Source organism: Megachile rotundata, chromosome 15 (assembly GCF_050947335.1).
Source record: "Megachile rotundata isolate GNS110a chromosome 15, iyMegRotu1, whole genome shotgun sequence".
In the NCBI taxonomy this organism is placed as follows: Eukaryota; Metazoa; Arthropoda; class Insecta; order Hymenoptera; family Megachilidae; genus Megachile; species Megachile rotundata.
This window is the reverse complement of record NC_134997.1, coordinates 3,201,301-3,221,499: the sequence shown is the minus strand read 5'-3', so window position 1 is coordinate 3,221,499 and position 20,199 is coordinate 3,201,301. Positions and strand designations below refer to the sequence as shown.

The 20,199-nt window shown below is 42.3% G+C and overlaps 1 protein-coding gene across 1 annotated transcript; it reads right to left on the bottom strand.

The window, feature by feature from the left end:
- Window positions 1–647: 647 nt before the first annotated feature.
- Window positions 648–1,241, bottom strand: LOC143265943 (uncharacterized). Its single transcript, XM_076540650.1, has one exon. It carries the CDS (start codon window positions 1,194–1,196, stop codon window positions 762–764), a length of 435 nt encoding a protein of 144 aa, XP_076396765.1. The 5' UTR covers window positions 1,197–1,241; the 3' UTR covers window positions 648–761.
- Window positions 1,242–20,199: the final 18,958 nt, after the last annotated feature.

The following is a 20,199-nucleotide window of genomic DNA, read 5'->3' as shown; positions in this document are numbered from 1 at the left end:
ATTGAAGATCAGTCAATCTAATGATTATGAGCGACTCCCTTTTCATAAAATAAAGCGACATAGTTAGTTAACTTCATGTTTGGTTACGTTTAGTTTCCGAGTAGACCAAATACGGGTTTTGGATTTTTGGCTCTACTACATCCAATTAATCCTTTCCCAAATCGTAGTGACATCTGGACGCGTCGCACGCTGCAAATTCCTTGATTTTCCAACATTTATTCGAAGTGGTGACTGGACGCTCCACACGCTTCATTCCACATACCTAAAAAGGACTCTGGTGTCTGGACTGTCTTGTTCTATTTCTTTGGTTACTAACCAAAAATTTGTCACGTCCTGAGTGAAAAGAAATTGAAAATAAAGGATTTTACTTTATTTGAGATAATTCATAGGCTTTTGACCACCCGGCACGTCCGTCCGTCGCACAGTGGGGTATTTGCACCTAAAAGCCGGACAGAGCTAATTTAAAATTCGCGTAATTTTTAAATTCTCATAACTTTGCCGGTAATAGTCCGAAATTGATGAAACAACAATGATTGTAAAGCGTAAATCTTCTACTTTTTGATTATATAGGTATTTTGTATAAAAATCACTACTGAAGCTACAATACACATCTAAAATCTTATTGAAATATATGCATTAAAATATATGAAATATAATGATATATGTAGATATGATATTCAAAAAATATTTTTTATATACAATTACGATACTCACAATTCGATGAAAATTGCTTTATGAAAATGTTCTTCTATCATCTTATTCTAATAAATATTCTCGTCCTCATCCTCGCTTTCATCATAATCTTCATTTTCGTCGTCTTCTTCATTTTCTTCTTCGCTTTCGTCTTCGTCTTCGCTTATTGTATTAGGTAGAAGAAGCAAATTTAGTGTTTCTTGTAAAAGGGGACGTGACTTTTTTTTTGGTATTTTCCGTATGCTTGTTAAATACGGATCGGAAGTGAGAAGAAGTCTATTTATCACGTCTTCGTTACATGCTTCTCTAGAACATTTTCTTGAATGATTTTCCCTGTATGTTCGGAAATGTTTATTTCTTGCTTCTGCTGCTTCTTCGGATAGTTGTCCAATTGGCAAAATGGCATTTTGTATTATTACCGGGCCATGAATTAAAATTTTGTGCGTAGTGGGGGTCATTGGATGCCATGGATACAATCGAATATACAGTTTGGCTGTATCCATGGCATACGCTTCAAATTTTTCAATGTTTATTTTGTACAGAGTAGAGATAGCTTGTAATATGACTTTAAAACGATATATTAATGTTACATCAATCCCCGTTATTTCTGCTGATAAATTATGATCTGCAAAAAATCTACGGCTAGTATTTCCGTCATTGCTATTGCCAAAGCCAGGTTTAGGTCTATCTATTATTATACCTTTTTTAATTTTGAATTGTTCTTGAATATATCTTTTTTTTTGCTCAACGGTATTCTTTTCTTCTATTGTTTTTATTTGCCATTTCTTTATTGGTGTTTGGAAACCGCAATCTTAGCGAAGAATGCTCTCCCCGTCCGTCACCTCACCGCCGCGGTGAGCAACGTCTCCGAACTCTCTCGAAAGCGAAACATCGTGAACCTTTGTTTTGTATCTACCGATCAGCTGTTGTGTACATGCTTCGAGAGAGTTCGGAGAGCAAGCAGTATAAACATCGGCGCGATGACCGCGTGGTTCATTCTGTTATTGTTCCGAATCGGCTTCGCTTCGTGCTATCGCGAGTATTGCATCATATGCGCTTCGCATTTTGTTTCTTGCGCTGCTGCAGTCTGCTAAGACCTTTAAATTTTGTGAATCGTTGTATGTGCATAAAATCATTGTAAGTGAACGTGTGTGTGTGTGCTCTGGACAATAAACTAAGCAATTAAGTGTAATGCTCGACTGTTTCTACGTGTTCCGTGTTCCGTCCCTTTAAACCAATCGTCAACCTTTTTTTCCGCGTTCACACCGCGCTGACGTGCTTGAGCCGTTGTCAACAGTCCGTGACAATTGGTAATTTATAAGCTATGTGTAGTAGATTTTCAAAAAGTCTTATTTTGGCATGCAAAATAGATAGACCGAATTGCAGCGTACTTGGATTTATTATGGGCCTGTCTGTCAAGTTGTTAAAATCTTTCGAAGTAGCGCCACATATGAAACATTTCATGGTAGATTTTGTGCTCGTAGCTGCATTACAGACTTTAGCATCAATCATTGTAAACAGTAATTTATGCGATATGGAAACTCCTCCGATTTGTGTTTCCGTTAATTCGTTAATTTTATTTTGGATATAACTGATTTCTTCTGTTGCGACATCTACAGATTCTTTCATGAATCTAATGCGTATGGGCCTGCAATACCGGGGAGAGGATGGTGTCGGGTTTTGCCAAATTACTTTTTTGCTGATCGAAGAAATTAATTGTAATGGGACAAATGAGCTTTGGAAAATGTGTGCATCGGAATCTGTTGTTCTTAGAAATGCTTGTTTGTATTGTGTCTGTTGGGACCCATCGCACCCCCATTTACTAATTAACTCCAACGACTTCATGTCGCTGTCGCTATTTAAATTGTTCGATGTATGTTGTAAGTATAATAATAAACGGGCAACTGTATGGTTTAGTAGGTCTTGCAGGTTTACCTCGGCATTAGTTTCATTTATTGTGAATGCCTCACGATTGGGATAACAATCCTTTTTTGCTTTCTGCAATAAACTATAACACGGAAATAATTTTTTACTGCTCATTCGAATGATATTATACTGCTCCCGTGATAACCTTGCCTCTACAAATATTGACAGGGCCTGCTCATTTGTTAGTTGTTTCTTTTTCTTTTCTGGATCAGTGGAACAAATATTTTTGCATTTTTTTGCCGACTCTGGTGATTGAATTATATGTTTTAATACACTTGATGCATCTACTTGACCGGAAGCTCTTAATTTCGATTCTGTGGCGAATACCAATTTTTCAATGCTAACATTTTCGCGAAGGTCTGCAGTTTTCCTTCGCTTGCTGCGATCACTTAATTGTTCAAATGATTTTAATTGTCGCGGTTGTTCACTTTCGGTTTTTGTTACTGGTATTTCAATTGTCCCTGCAAGCCACTTCTCATTTTGTTTTATAAACAACTTTTCTTTGTAGCGCGCAGACAGCCACCTCTGTTTAAACTGTGATTTTATGTGAGAAATTTGGTGCTTGAATTGCCGACGCTCTTCGTCTGTGTAATTTTGCTGATTTAATAAATATTGTTCGATGCATTGCAATTTGCCATTAATATTGTTTTCTTTGTTTGTTTGCATTATTTCAAATAACTTTTGGCGGGTGATTAATTTTATTCCAGATGAGCCTGGAGTTGGTACCGAAGTATTCGCTGACATTTTGATACCTAATCGTACACAAGTTATCGTTGAACAATTAGCATTCAGAGAATAGTTGCAAAAAATATGTGTCTCACTTGACATGATTAAATGTACTTACAGTAGATGAACTTCAATAAGAAAGTAACTTAAACTTTAATAAGTGTCATTAATAATAAACTTAACACAAAATAATTAACACGCACCGAACATAAACTACACATAACAATATTTAAACTAAAAGAAATACACTACGCACGATGAAATTTACACTACAGATTTAACTAAAGTTCTGTTCCACCACAATTTTATTTAAAGTTCTTGTGAATAAGAATTCGAAAGCACGATGCACACTTCGTTAAAGCTTGTAACTGACTGTGTCAACGCTCGTCAAACCTCCTCCTCGAAAACTCATTAGAAAAGGAAATAAGTATAAATAGAGTGAGAACATCGAGAAACTGGGAAAAACCTAGAAAACCGTTGTGAAATACGAAAGTGACACACTCAGCGGAAAAGAGCCATAAAAAAGAAAGTGAAGAGGTTCGCAAGGGCCTAAGAGCTGACATTAACCAGGCCCAGGCCCAGGCAAGAATGTGCAGAAAGAGTGAATAGATGGAGATCATAAATCTAGAGAAGATAGAAAACAGAAAAAAGGACTTTAGAAAATAGAAAAGATATAGAAAACAGAAAAAGTAACGCGTATGTGGCACAATGGGCGCAGAATATTTCGCTTTCTAGTTTTCGATTGCATTGTTACAACTGAATGCAATCAAAAGACAGATAATTTAATCGCTTATCTGCAGCATATAATAAACATTTCAAATGTCGAAAATCTAAACAGTTCTTTCGAAGAGATTCTTAGCATTCAAGGGGAGACCCGTTGAACGCAAACATACAAGTATGCGTAGACCGTGCGCTGCAATTCTCAAACACCATCTACCAAAATTAGCTATAAAACTTCTAGTCAGATCAAGTCAGATCCAATTCTTTTTGCACTGTATTCGTCAATCTTTATCGAATAGAATGACATCAATTAGAATACGGGGACTCACTGGGAAGTGTAACAAAATCCTTGATGAATTTTTAAAATCATAAGAAAAAATTGCTGAATTATTGATTATTTTTAAATATTAATTAAATGCAGAAGTATACACAATATCGAAATAAATACTGTTTCAGAGTATAGTATTATATACCTACTTGAAAATCCATCATAGCAAATTGCTTTGCATTGTTCCCTTAAAATGTGTAAAAATTACTAATAACCGAATGATGCTTCAGAGAGTGGTTACATAAGAAACGCGTGCTACATAATCTCAACTTTCGAGAAAGCATACTATTTTATGATTACATATATGAAAAAATGAACCTCGGAACATTGTTCCTCAGTCATTCAACTACCTTAAGGAGAAATAATATTACAGTTTATTCAAAATTTTTAAAATCGACTTTTGTCCGGCTTTTCGGTGTAAATACCCCACTGTGCGTCGTTACGACTGGGACTCCCAAGGAATTTATCTGTGCAAAATCGAATTAATTTGATTTTTTTGTTCCCTTCTTAAATGTTTTAATCTATAGTATTCTTAACGCGGATCATTAATCGGAATGTTTTATAACGTGGACAATGAATTCTCACACGTGATCTTGGGTAATTTCCACGACGTCGATGGTTCTTTAGTAGTTGAGATAGACGAGCACAGAACAGTCGGTTTATTTTTCGGCGCGTCAGCAGCAACGGGAAAACAAACGTTGTTTAGTACACGAGTCTTAGATTTCTGGTCACACGGCTTCGCAGAGGATCAGATTGTTTGTATCAATTCAGAGTGAGTTCCACGAATTGAGGCGAAGTTAACATTGTGCAGCTGTGTTTCTTGAGTATCCGCGGTCGTGTAACTACTCGGAGGATATTACTTTCTTCCGCGGCGTTGTTTAGGAATTGATTTAATAAACGCGTAGTTAAAATTTCCGACCACCGCGTCGCGTTTTTCCAATATCCTATCGAAACTCTTTAGTATGTCGTTTATAATATCACGAATGATGAGAGCTTAAATAAAATAAAGTAACTATTCTACAGCCCAAACTGCTTACAAAACCTATCGCACAAAGTTAAGTCGCGAGTCTGCCAGCTGTCACCGAACCCCGCGTTAGCCGCTAAGTACCGCAAGATCCACCGTCACAACAGATTATTGTAAACTTGGCACTGCCGAACAGGGCTGCGGGTATGCTACCTCGCTCAATTGGGCATACGCATAAATACCTTCCTATTACCTCCTAGTTCCTCGAAGCTACTGTCACTACAAGTCCAACTCCAAATAGGTGTCAGCATGAGGGTAGGCGACAATCTTGGTGGGACCATTGCAACTCCCATAGTACTCATGTTACTTAACTTATTAAGATTACCCTTGAAACGTTTGATGGGTCACCGTCGGAGACTCTTCGGTTTCCCCTGCAACACATTATCACTACCGGTTGCATTCGTTGCTCAGAGTCCTGAGATTGGGTAGCTCCGCGCGACAATTTTAAGGGTGAGAGTCGTGTTGCCTGTGATCACGGATTCATCTCGGATACTAGACTTAGGGATCACCAGCCCGACACCTCAGCGACGGCCGTGCACTCACCCCCTGTTCCTGTAAACGTAAAAACGAATGTGCCCATGCTAACAGGATTCCTCCTGTAATGTTTGATGAGTCTCTGTCGAGGCAACTTTGGTTAACCTCTACAGCACATCACGATTCTATCAGCGGCATACGTTGCCCAGAGACTGGGATTGGGTAGCTCCACCGATAGTTCTACGGGCATAGCCTGTGTTGTCTGCACTCCGCCCGGTACAGGGCCAAAGGCCCTGCGTCTTGAAAAGATCCAGAGATTTTCAGTTGCTGATATACCCATGAAACGGGACTATTCCCGTTGCGCATATAGGTTGCAATATGGGATTAAATATGGGATTGGGTAGCTCCGGTGGCGCCTTTTTAGGGTTAGCGATGCGTGGTCTCCGGGATCTCGTCTCGGATACTAGGTCCAAGCCCCGGCACCTCAAACGACGGCCCCGTTACTCTAACCCTTGGATACAAGTTCAAATAACTCGAAACTCCACCATATATAATTACTTCTGCTGCCGTTTATACTTTTAGCCAGAGTCCTAGATTCGTACTATTCCGAACAGCAGTTTTATGGCCTGCAGAGTGTGGTCTGCTGACAGGCCCCGAGTGTGCGTGTGTGACAATGTCACCACTGTTTGCGGGCGCGCCCCTTAATCGTGACATCGTCGACGTCTTTATGTTTGTCTGTTTTTTCGATGTCCTTATGTTTTCGTCATTAGATGGAACGTCTACTTGTGTAACTGTTTGTTGCTTCGTATATTCATTAGACCTCGTGAATTTCTCATTAATTGCCTCGGAATTGTCCTATGTCTGTGTGCGTATTGCTTGTGGCTGCAAAAATGTCTCAGAACATCCGTAATGTTAGATCTTATATGTGCTTTGTGTCAATAGTTTAGGTCCTCGTGAATTCCATTGTTGCTGCATGTTGTCCTTAGGTTCCATGTTTGTCCACAGTTCCATAGTAGTACCGTTAGTCCCCTAGTCTAATGTCTCGAGTGTTACGTTCATGGTGATTACACCTTGTGTAAGTGTACTTGTATTCTTCCTGTTGCACTGTGTATCATGTGTGTAACACTCATACCCATGTTATCAAGCCTCCGCTTGAAGCGTTGAATGGGTAATCGCCGAGGAGGACTCTCGCACTCGTCTACCACGCAAAATTTGACCATAATGGAATCCGTTACCCAGATTTCTGGTATTGGGTAGCTCCTATCACAGCCTTTTTAGGGTAAGCGGTGCTTAGTATCCAGGACTCGTCTCGGATACTAGGTTCAGGCCCCGACACCTCAAACGACGGCCCTGTCACGCAAACCCTTGGGGTCGAGTTGAGATGGCGCCCAATACGCTCCTTTTAACTTTAAAACACATACATACCAAAGGCAGTTGCACTTTACCCAGGATTCTGGGATCACACAACACTATACGCAATGGTTTTATGGCCCATAGCAGTGTAGTCTGGCCATGGGCCCCAGTAAATAGGGACAGATTGGGAATCTCGTTAACCCACTCATACGCGTCACTAATTAGATGACGCGAAATTTGGCTATTGTTGTGTATTTAAGAGTCTTGTGTGTATACAAGAAACTTATACTTAAAGACGGGTCACTAAATCGATTTACAGAACACCCTGCGCTGCGTGGTTCGTGACTCTTCTCCCGTACTTCTTCTCCAAGCAGACGCTCGCTTGTCTTCGCCTGGAGGCACATAATTCCGCGCAACGGAAAGACAAACGAAGGGGACCAACGTGATCGGCCGCTGCGCGGGACATTTGAAATTATCTATAACAGCTATTTTATAGCACATGATGACAAAATGTATAAAAAGCACATAATATCAACATATTCACATTGTGCCTGAGAGAGCAGGTAGCATTCAACGCGAAGGGAACGGGTTAAAAAGGAAGAATTGGGAGATAGGATAAAAAGGAAAGAAGAAGGAAAGAAAGAAAATAAAACTAAATTATACTCATTTTTGAGTAACAATAAAAATAACAAGGAAAAAAAACTAAAAAATATTTATTTCTCTATGAAAGACATAGAGCGAAAGAAAGAGGCAGACATCCGTAGTGCATCCAGCTAGCCCATACCATGACGTATGGCGTGCGTGCGGGTCATGTTCGTCGTCGATGTGGATCGGTTGAACGCTCTAAACGCCGCTAATCCACCTATAACTACCCTCGTTCACAGGACAAGGAGGTCGCATTTTCTGTTAATTCCCAGTTCCAATAGCGTACTGCCGATTCTGGACACCAGACACGGTGCCAAGATAATGTGGCAGCTAACATATAAATCGTAGGTGATCGATTAACAGCTCGGATCTGGGATAACAAATTATCATTATTCCTATAATAGTTGACTTTATTGTTCTATGCAGATAAAGATGGAGTGTCGCTAGTTACCTATGCGTCTAATACAAGCGTTGTTACTCCGAGGGAAGCAACGATGTTCGGTTTTTCCACAGAGACATTGTACCCTGCTATTATAAGGTTACGCAATATACAGGGTGTTCGGCTACTGGTGGGCATAATTTCAGGGGGTGGTAGCTGGGGTGATTCTGAACAACTTTTTCCTTTACCAAAATGCTGGTTAAAGCTTAGTTTTTGAATTATTAATGAAAAACACTGACCAATCAGAGCGCGAGAATAGCGCGCGCTCAGATGCGAGAGCGACGGATGCAAGCGTGACGGTTGACCCTGGTCGTGAACAAACAAATCGCGCGATATCGGTGCAATAACTGATTCTTTACTCATCGCGCATAATGTGTAATGTGTACATGGCGAGGAACTTTCGTAAACGAATTGATGTGTAAAAAAGGTGGATATTTTTAACGTTTCGATACTAAGGACTGGACAATCGTGGTGCTTATGTGATTGTGTGTTTGTTTAGTGTGGATTTCGGAAATTGTACTATTATTTTACGGAAGACATCAAATATGACAGTCACCCTTTTTACTTGACAATCCCATAGAGCGGGTATTGATATGCTCTTGTGGATTTTAGCGAGTAAATAGGTTTCTTGTCATACGACGATGTACTTCAAAATTAATGAGGAATTCTCGCATCGTAAATTCACTCATGAGGTAAGCGTCCGAATATTCTTTCATTTTATGTCGTTAAATAAATAATCATTTTTTTGAATTACCTAAAGAAACTGCGCTTGATCTTTACCTTTATTTTCGCTTAATCCATACAATTAGTTTCATTAATAAATTTATACTTATTAATAGTTGTGAATTTTATAACTACTTACCGGCTGACATATTACCGATGATGGTAACTATGTTACCGATATCGCGCGATTTGTTTGTTCACGACCAGGGTCAACCGTCACGCTTGCATCCGTCGCTCTCGCATCTGAGCGCGCGCTATTCTCGCGCTCTGATTGGTCAGTGTTTTTCATTACTAATTCAAAAACTAAGCTTTAACCAGCATTTTGGTAAAGGAAAAAGTTGTTCAGAATCACCCCAGCTACCACCCCCTGAAATTATGCCCACCAGTAGCCGAACACCCTGTATATGACACAATCGTATCATGTCTCCGGATTCTGTCAGAGTGCGTTTATAACACGCTTGTAGTATGTGGTTGGTTGTCTCCACTTTAACGCAACCAGCACGACAACTGCGGTCGTATCCGCGACCTCTCGATGTTCTCGATTTCGAGGGTAGGGCATTAATCCGCAGACGACATGCCTTTAAATAGTTCCTACCAAAGAGCAAACGATTTCCCAGCGCGTCCCATCTATGCTGTGAGGGGGTGAATGATGAAGAAGCGAGAGCCGCTCTATCTACCAAGCTATGTAACCTCGTGTTATGTTTGTATCTTGTGTTGTTTCCAGTGGTGTATAATTTGTGGGTTTTAGTCTCCGATGACAGTGGAACATTTCATAATGCCAATAAGAGCCAGGTGTTAAGTCGGGCCCCCAATCACCACGAGTTAAGGACTGAAGCTGCTTAAGTCTTAAGCAAGGTACAGTCCAACGCAAGGAAGCAACACCAAGACCTCCATCAGAGATAAAAGCATGCACGTACACGTTGGACACGTCGTGATGCCGATGCAGACAAGACCTCACAAACGATCTCACAATACGGTTCATTTTGTTGAGGCAACCAATCATGGCGTTGCCCAGGATCAGCTGATGGTAGAACATAGGAAAGATAACGCACCGTGGCGTCCATAGCCTCTGTTATGGTTTTAATGGGGCCGCAGTTAATCTATCCAGCATATTCTGGAGAAGGTCATATGGTTTTAAAAATAAGCGACCCTCCGGCGAAAAGGACACCCCTAGGTATGAAAAGGTGTCGGTGCAACGAAGAACACGTAGTTTGGAACTCTTGCAAAATATCTTAACTCTACCATCAACTGCGACCTTTTTGGTCTTGCCATCCACACGAAGGGCTATAATAAAACTTTTCTCTGTGTCAATGTCCATTCCACAGTTCGAAAAGAAAGCCGTCGCCATGTTAAGAAGGTCTTTAAGACCTTCGGCAGTAGAGGTCATCAACCAAAGGTCATCAGCGTATGCTAACGCATTGATACAAAGTCCATCCGCACGGATCCCGTAGTGATCTGGAAAGGATCTTAGGAATTTATCCAACACTAAATCAAACAGGAAAGGCGACAGAGGGTCGCCCTGCCTCACACCGCGCGAGATGGATCGGACGTGATGTCCAGTCTGGCGTTTTGATGACCATACTACTTTTCGCGTAGAAGTTCCTTAAATAATTTACGAGGTTGGATAGAGCATCTCTTGACCCTAAAATTAAGATTGCTTCGTCTGAGATACAATCGAAGGCCTTGCTAATATCAGTGGACGCGAGGAATACGGGCTTATGATTTCTATGATGGAAGCGGACTACCATATCCAAAAGGAAGGTAGCTTCAGCACAACTATCCGCCTTAATAAAGCCACGTTGTCTAATGTCTAAAGCCACGTTGTGACGTCGGTTGTGATATTTTAGGTATTAAGATCACATCTGATTTACATAAAATTTCAGAAAGGTCTCCATACAGCATAAAGATGTTAAAAATACTGCACAAGACCTCCACTAGTACCGCCCTTAAAGCCCGATCGGAGACACCATTCGGTCCAGGATATGCACCTCTCCTTGGAAAGCAAGGAGTTATCTCATTGTGCGAAATGGGAGCCCACGCCTTGTGAACTTCAGGGTTAATATCCCGACGAGCAGAATATGGTACGGGCATGGATTCAAAAACTGCGGTCCAAAATGGCTCTAGAGTCTTCCGGTCTATCAAATCTGTGTTGAGCGTACCATCTAAAATAAAACTGACGCACTTCCCAGGAGGGAAGAGCCGCTACATACGAGCATAATCAGCTCGAAGTTGCTTGCGCCTTGGCATTATAACGGGTTGAGACAGGCGATTACGTGAACGAGTGTTGGTGGGTGGAGAGGGGAATATTTCCTCGATGTAGAGATTGTCTGTGTTTATTTAACGTGCAGTACCCGCCATTACAGCTCTACTACACGGCCCCATGGGCGCGGAATTGGGATACGCCCAATTAGCGCGTCCTCGCCGAAGCAAGGACTACCAGAAACGGTACCAGGCTCTTACGGGTCCCGGTAACCAGCCTCCGATGGGGCCGAGTGACTTTCCAACACTCTACCAGCTAAGACAGGCTGATACCCGAACTGTTGGGACGCAGCTCACCCGCCGAGGGCCCGTCTAGCAGGCCCTCTAGCCAGCATGCGGCTCTAAACCACTGCCCCCGTGATGGTCCAATCCACGATCGAGCCAGGGTTGCCCCTGTGGGTGCCTCGGTCCCCGCGGTACCAGTCAAGATCACTAGTGGGATCTACGCGACCAAGGCCGCTTCCATTTTGGGGGTCCCGCAACCCCCGGCAATGGTCGGCCGGCAAATCGGGTACGTGGAGACGCCAACCTCCAAAGGCCACGAGTAGGAATCGACCCTAAGGTCTTTGACCTCCTCGCAGCCACCCTGCGTATCCTCATACACCCATACACACACACTACGCATTCACACACCTTCTTCTCCTCACAAACATACTTCTCGCATACGCATAAGAACGTTCATACTTCTCCTTGCATTCCAACACATCACTTACATCCACACTACCACCCTCTCTCCCTATCACACCACATTCATCCAGACACCGGAGGTCGTCATACATCCTACACTCAACCAGTACATGCTTCCAATCCTCGCACACAGCTCCACACATACACTGCTCCGTCTCACTCCGTCCACACTTATACAAATACGCATTCATACTACCATGCCCAGTCAATATAAAACACGCAAACACACTCGGCTCAAAATTCACACAACTCTCAGCAAACCTTACATTCTTAATATACTCATACGTGACTCGAGCTTTCTCACTTAAATCCCATCTACTCTGCCAACAATCATACGCCCTTTCATCCACGATTTCCACACACTTATCCACAGCCCGTCTATCCAATCCAGAAGCAGCGAGTACGTTTACATTCTCACACAGATTCACACTACTCTTCAATCTAGCACACATACCTCGTCTCACACACTCTATGTCCCAAGGTAGGACAGCCACCAACACTTGCATACTTTCCGTCGAGACGGTTCTACACACACTCAAACATGCATGCAACACAACACGCTGACACCTAATCATCAAATCCCTTGCATACCCATATTGCATCACGTCATACTACACACTTGCACCATACATCACACACGCAACAAACAGACCTTATACATATAACACTCTCACAGCTCTCCTTCTCATACCCCATTCTCTCTTCATCACTCTCCTCATCGCACCAACAACATTCATCACTTTCTTTCTCAGATACTCGAGGTGTGCTTTAAAATGCATCCTTTCATTCACCCATATACCCAAATACTTTACTCGCTCCACATATTTCAAAGCCTTTCCATTCATTCGCACAATCGGTCGTCTGCTTGCAGCCATACTACTTTTCATCAACATCGTCACAGTTTTACTTTCAGACACACTAAAATCAACTTCCGCACCCCATTCACACACTATTGCCATCCATTCAGTTCCAATACGCTCAATCTCCGTTCGGCTCTGTCCTTCAATAAACAAGTACAAGTCATCCGCGAAGGCCACACATTTACACCCACACTTTCTCAATCTCCGCAGGAGTCCATTCATCCGCTCAATCCAAAGGAAAGGGCCAGACACGGACCCCTGCGGGCATCCACGCCCAACATTCCTCCATACAACCTCATTCACACCACATATACACGCTGCCCTCCCTTGAAAATAACTTCTCCAGAGTGGCAACTCCGCGCACCCTGTCTCATTCAACCAATCAATCATACTATTCCACTCTATATGATCAAACGCACCTTTGAAGTCCACAAATATCCCTAATACGTACTTCCTTTCACTCCCTTGCACATACTCTCTCACTTTCAACCAAGCACTCTCCGTCGAACGGTCCCTGTGAAAGCCATACAGTATTCACTCCGAAATCAGTCAAGAATGAAACACGATCGGTCGCCGAAACGACGAGGATCGAATATCGGTGAGACACATACTAATGCAAGCAAAGGAAAAGATTGTAACTTTCTTATTTCTTACTATTTTTTCATGAAACTTTTACTGTTGTATTTGTCTAGATTTCCTGATTAAAATGACACCAAACATGATATAATTACGTTAACAATTGTGTGTGTAACGAGTGATTGAAGTTTTTAACATAAAAGAGGACGGCGAATGGAAAAGAAAGAGAAGCAGAAGGTTGACGCGTTCGGCAAGCATGAAACACTCGTGCGTCTTCTGTTGAGGCGTCGAAACTCAAACCTCGTGTCTGAGTCACGTTGTTCATGTAAAAAAGGACAGGTGTCATTAAAATAAAAAACAACAATAGTTTTGAGTGTAAACCCCGAGGAAAAAGACCTTGCGACCAAAAAACCTCGTGAAAATCGTGTATTTAACTCTTTTATGTAAGTGTGAGATGTGTGCGTGCAACTAGGGTGATTGCGCAAAGCGCAAACCCGAAACGGGTCATAAGAATGACCGCGTGCAGAGTCAGAGAGAGTGCGATTGACGCACCCCTCTACGGGCCTTACGGCCGCGTGTGTATAGTCAAAGAGAGTACGATGTACGTATCCCCTACGGGTCTTGCGACCGCGTGTGTGTAATCAGAGAGAGTCCGATATACGTAACCCTCTACGGATCTTACGATCGTGTGTTTTTGTTATGGAAATGTCTTAGGGGTATGATAGCTTACATACCTGATAATTAAACGGTGTTAGAATTCGTTGCAAAATATATCAATGACTTTTTAAACTGAATTTGAGATAGAAGAACCACTAGGGCGTAACGCACAAAAAAAACTGACTCGCGTGCATTGCGCGTAGCTAAGCCTCGGTCCCTTTTTCCCCCTCTCCTAAGCGTTGGCGTTGCATCGCCCAGAAAGTGGCGCTAAAATATATTTTCGATGCGTTCAGCTGAAGAACCTCAGGAGAGGCTAGCATAGCCGCGCGGATTTCAAATATTTCCGTGTAACATCTTCTGTCTTTTAAATTAAAAAATCAAAATTCTTTATTTTTGGGGTTTCATCAATAAATTTGATTATCGTATTCGTCTCGTTTTTCTGATTAAAATGGTACCAAACACGGTATAATTAAAATCATAATTACTTGTATAGCAAGCCTTTAGGAGGAATTCGCACCTCTACCGTAAATGTTACATCCCAAACTTTTATGGCTTGTTACATAAGTAATTACGATCGTAATCATATCGTGTTTGGTGTCATTTTAATCAGAAAAACGAGACAAATACGATGGTAAAAGTTCCATTGACGAAAAACCAAAAATAAAGAATTTTAATTTTTAAATTTAAAAGACAGAACACGCGCGAGTCTTTCATGTTTGCCGAACGCTCGGAACTCTATCCCTCTTTGTCTTTTGTATGGCTGTCTCTTTCTACGTTCGGCACATTACAAAGAATGTAGGACCTCTACCGTAAATGAATACTGTACTGCGCGTCATCCATACTCTCACACACTCTCCGTTCATGCCTTTTAATCATCATTCGCTCTAACGTCTTTCCAAACACTGACAGCAGGCTTATCGGTCTATACGACGCAGGGTCCGTTCGCGGCTTTTCAGGGGACTTCAACAAGGCCACTACACATGCTTTCTTCCACTCATTCGGGAAACATCCAGTCCTCAAGCAAGCATTATACAATCTCAACGGCCATCCCGGAATTGCACACTAAATCATTCGCAACATCTTCACAGTTATACCATCCAAGCCAGGTGCCTTGCCCAACTTTGATGCCATCACAGCCTCATTCACTTCATCCCAATCAAACTCTATCACATCATTTACACTCTCTACCGCACAAGTCATTCCCCTCGAATCGCTCGAGGCTGGGAAGAATCGCTCTAACAGCACTTGCGCACATTCTCTCCATGTGGAATAGTTCACACCATCAACATTCAACGAACTCATTCTCTCTCTCGCATTCTTACCTCTGCATATGCTATATACAGAACCCCATGGATCCAGGTTCGACGACTCACGCTTATATTCTCGTATCAAACTTTTATACGTATTTAGCCATGCATCTACATCCACGCCTCTTCTTCTTCTCGCTTTCTACGATAACTTTCTACTCTTTGGCACTTTAGCTTTTATTCTCTTCAATTCATTCGTCCACCACACCATCCTTTTATCATTCACTCTCACTCTCCGTTTCATTCTCCTATCGTTCGAACCTTGGATCTATTCCATCAAAATTTCAAGCATCCTATCCACATTTGTCTCATCACCCACATCCTGTCCATACATCAAGGAAAATTCCATCAGATCATTCTTATATTCTTCCCAGTCCACATCCTTGCATATCCATCCCATTCGCTCATCTGAGGCATTCTGCTCATTCTCATCACACATCATTCTAATCAAAATCACATTGTGATCACTTATTCCCGAGTCATTCTTTACTTCCCATTCAAGGCGGCACCTGGCTAAAGAATCATTCATCAGAGTGACATCAATGTCACTCTGCCCTGTCACTCCCGAGAAAGCATAATACTCACTTGGTCCATTCACTACAATCAATCCATTCGCTAATATCCATTCTTTCAAAGTCCTTCCACGCATCTCATTTTCTCTACTGCGGCCTCCGTCCTTGCTAAACCACAAGGGCGAGGTCGCATTCGCATCCATCCCGAATAACACACGCTTCCCTCTTACATACTTTTTCACACTCTCCATATACACCAGGTAGGGCTCAATATCTGTGCCCCACCTACAATACACAGACACTACATACTGCTCGCCAAAGTCCCCTTTCAACCACACACACACACCATACTCATTCGTAAGTTCACGCACACACATCACTTCCACATTCACATCCCAAACAACAACTGCAGCTTTTGCAGGGTCGTCCGCACGTACATACACTTGCCATCCACTTGGCAAGCCTTTCACATATCCATGCGACACATACAACTCTTGCAACAAGGCCACACTCACACTCTTCTCATTCATAACATTACCCAAATCACACAACACACTGTACGACCTCTGACAATTACACTGCACTACACTCAAATACACATCAGTCATCACTTATCCTGGCCTTCTCTCTTCCTAACATACGCACATATTCAGGACATTCAGCCGACAGAACCGAATGGTCACTCACTCTTCCTTTCATCTTGCAATTTCTGCACACACACGCCTTCTGACATTTGTCCCTCAAATGTCGACTCTCCCCACACTTCTCACACAGACTCTCTTTCATACTACACTCACGCATCATGTGCCCGAAGGCAAAACACTTGTAACACCTCATCACGTTCACAAAGTCCCTCACTTTACATGCTCTCCATTTTACATACACACGTTCCTCACACATCAACACATCACGCATTCTTTTTGACACCTCGAGTATCACATTCCCCATATTCCCACCTTTCTCGTTCACTCTACTCGCAATACTCACTCTGTCTTTGAACTCCATCTCAGTTACACCAGCAGCCTTCAAATTCTTAACGTACAATTTACTCATCAATTCATCGTTCGTTATCTCATTCGCAAGATCAAACACAATTACTTTAGGACCCACTCTTTTGGGTGTCTCTACCTTGAGACCAACTTTCTCGAACTTTTTATGCTGTTTCAGCATCTCCATTTCTCTCGCACTCGCTGCTTCTATTACTACACCACCACTTCTCGTCTTTCTCACAGCTTTCACTCGCATATTCAGTCCACCACACACATCACTCATAATCTTCTCTTTCACCTGTTCGCTCGTCATTTTCATACTTTCATCTTTCGTTTTCACAATAACCGCAAAAGTTCGCACTTTCGGCTTCTCGCTCACACATACACTCTTCCTCCGCTCAGCCACACCACTCCTACCAGTCACACTCGCATAGCTCACACTTGCAGGCACACTCACCCGCTCATCCAACATCTTCCTACTTTCTTCCAAACGTCCAACTAATCGTTCATTCCTCGCAATTATTCTCATCATGCATTTTTCATATTCACTTATACAATTCAACACAAATTCCGTCGCTGTCTTAGAGACGCGATTGGCCTCAGTCAATAAAAACTTGCGCAGCTTCTCGCCAACGCGTCGCATCGCCTCTATCTCTCTCTCCTCTCCTTCCCCCTCCATCACGACTTCCTCCATCACTTTTTCCTGTCTCGTCCGTTTCCGCGGACTCAGTCTCCTAGAGCCGAAATTTTTGTCTCTAGCGGCGCACAGTGGCGAAAAACGGCGAAAACGTGGACAAAAGTCAAAAAATGAAAATTGCAATTCTTGAAATCCGTTTAATGGAATTAGTTTATAAGGAATCTGTGCATACTGTTTTCACAGCTTTAATGACTTTATTACTACCATTTCGAAGATATGAGCCTCCAAAGTTGAACATTTTTTAAAGTCAATTTTTCCGGGTAAAGTTTAACATAATGCTGTTCATTATTTTTTAAATATTATGTTCATCCACTATTATCGGCTGTTTATATGATACTTTAACATTATAAATATGTAAGTTGCACAACAAAATGTTTATTTTTAACAGTGATATAGAAAGACATATAAACCATAGTCATATTTAATGTTTGTGTAAGGTAAAAGTTGTGATCTTCACCTCGGTTCACCTACCAAATAGGCTTAAATGAAAGCTGGAAGCTTCCCGAACAAGGATCTATAACAATATCTTGCGGTAATTTGCGGTTTTCAGAGTTATTCACATTTATGTTCACGCGCGCGCCCTATTATCATACGTGACAACAGCGGTTTCGAACGTTTTTCAAATATGTCGTCGCTGACCGTTGCAAAATGTCTTGTTTTGTAGGTGAGATTTCAATATCCACACCCATATATATATATTACATATTAGATATTTAAACGTTATTAAAAAATTTAAAAAATAAAAATTTATTTATAATTTCTGATAATAAAAAATGAATTTGTTAATAAAAAAATATTATTATTATAGTTCAAACATTCAAGTTTAAAATGCAAAAAGATTTAATTAATTTCGATAAATAGTTTACGAGATAAAAATTCATACGTACTAGTTAACTAACCGTATTAGTTAACTAACAAATCAAAATTCGATTTTTAACACAAAAAATTAATTTATAACACTAATATAATCATTTTATCTAAAAACATTTAAATAATTTATCTCAGAATCGAAGATATTAGTTTTGTCGACGTTTTCGCCGTTTTTCGCCACTGTGCGGCGGGCGCACGGCCACGCGAGCTACTCGGCACTCCACCACCACTGCTCTCATCTTTACCCCCCCCCCCCCCAATGTTATCAAGTTTTACAAATTCCATGGCATTCCCACGAGCAGGGACGAACAACAGTCACTCCCCGGGTGACGCCTTTCCCGGGCAGAAGGCTCTTACTTTTAGGGGGTCACCAGGTGTCCTGAGGAGGCCGCTAATGACTCGTGCTCCCGCCAGCCCACCCCCCAGTGCAAGACTGGGAGGTGCCCCATCGCCGCGCACTATAGCTTAGGGTTAGGGTATTTTTTATAGAGGTTTACTTCCTCGCGGCCCGGCCGGTTAACGCAAGACCCCCGTTCCTGTGAAACATAACCACAAGCTTGCGGTATACTAGGGTTCGGGTACCTCGGGACCGCCAAATCCCGTACTGCGGGCAAGCCCACAGCCCCTGAGGGTTTCCTCGATGTAGAATGGGATTTCTCTTACAAGATCCGATGAGGAGATATCATTAATCCGGATTATTAACCGATTAAGTATCTCCGCGCAATAATCTCGCCCATGTAAAGGAGGTAGGTTCCTTAAGGAGGGACGCATAGGAGACGACAGGTGGTCTTCGCCAATAGGAAAGTCTGCAGGTGGAGATACAGGACCAGTATCAACGTTCCCCTTCAGTTTTTCTAGGAACCTTTGCACCGCATCCTTGTAATCGGCTCGTCGCCGTTGACCCTTAATGCTTTTTAGGGTCCTACTTGGAAACGCGGCTTCTAAAAGCTGGTTCACAAATTGGTGTCCCTTAATAATCAAGAATGCCTCTTTTCGGGCCATGCGCGTACGTTCTTCATCTGACTATTGGACCTTACTTGTCGCTGGTACCACCAATTCGTCACGCTTAATTAGATGTGCTCGCCGGAAGTGGACTCCAAGCCCAATTTTGGTCGAGAATGAGCGGCTACACTCCGCAACCGAACAGACAAAACAGTTGTCAGATGTATTTTCAAATGCCGCACGGGAAGTTGATGCACTACCGGATGAGAAGGAGAATGAAGAGAAGGAGTAGAGGCGGAGTTAGAAGAAGGGGAAGCAGAAGGAAGTGAGGAAAGGGGTAAAATCGCTGGGGCAGCAAGGCCAGAGAACCCGCCACCTGTACTACGAGTGTCATCCAAGACCGTCTTTTTCCTTTTAGCGCCAGTGTGAGAAAGGACCGGGGGGGGAGACAGCCCCCAGGACCCAGTGTCGTCGTACTCGGTTCAGCCGTGTTCGTTCTACAAGAACAGAACGAACACGTTAACCGGCGGGCACCACGAGGAGGTATGAGCATGACTAGATCGGGAGAGGTTGAGGGTCCCAACAAGGGGTCTGTATTGTGCATTATCGACCATGTAACTATGACCCTTAAGAGAGTCATAATTACTAGTGGAGCCATGGAGTCACTGGTATAGTGGAATCAGGAATATGAATCTCTCTTTTTACCATTTCTCCCAAATCCCTACAGTGTTATTCATACAGTATATATTCCAGTGAAATAATTTTTTAAATCACCCTGTATGACCGAACGGA

Bases quoted from the DNA above. Each gene is read 5' to 3' on its own strand.
- LOC143265943 (XM_076540650.1), bottom strand. From the start codon at position 1,196: ATGGATACAGCCAAACTGTATATTCGATTGTATCCATGGCATCCAATG.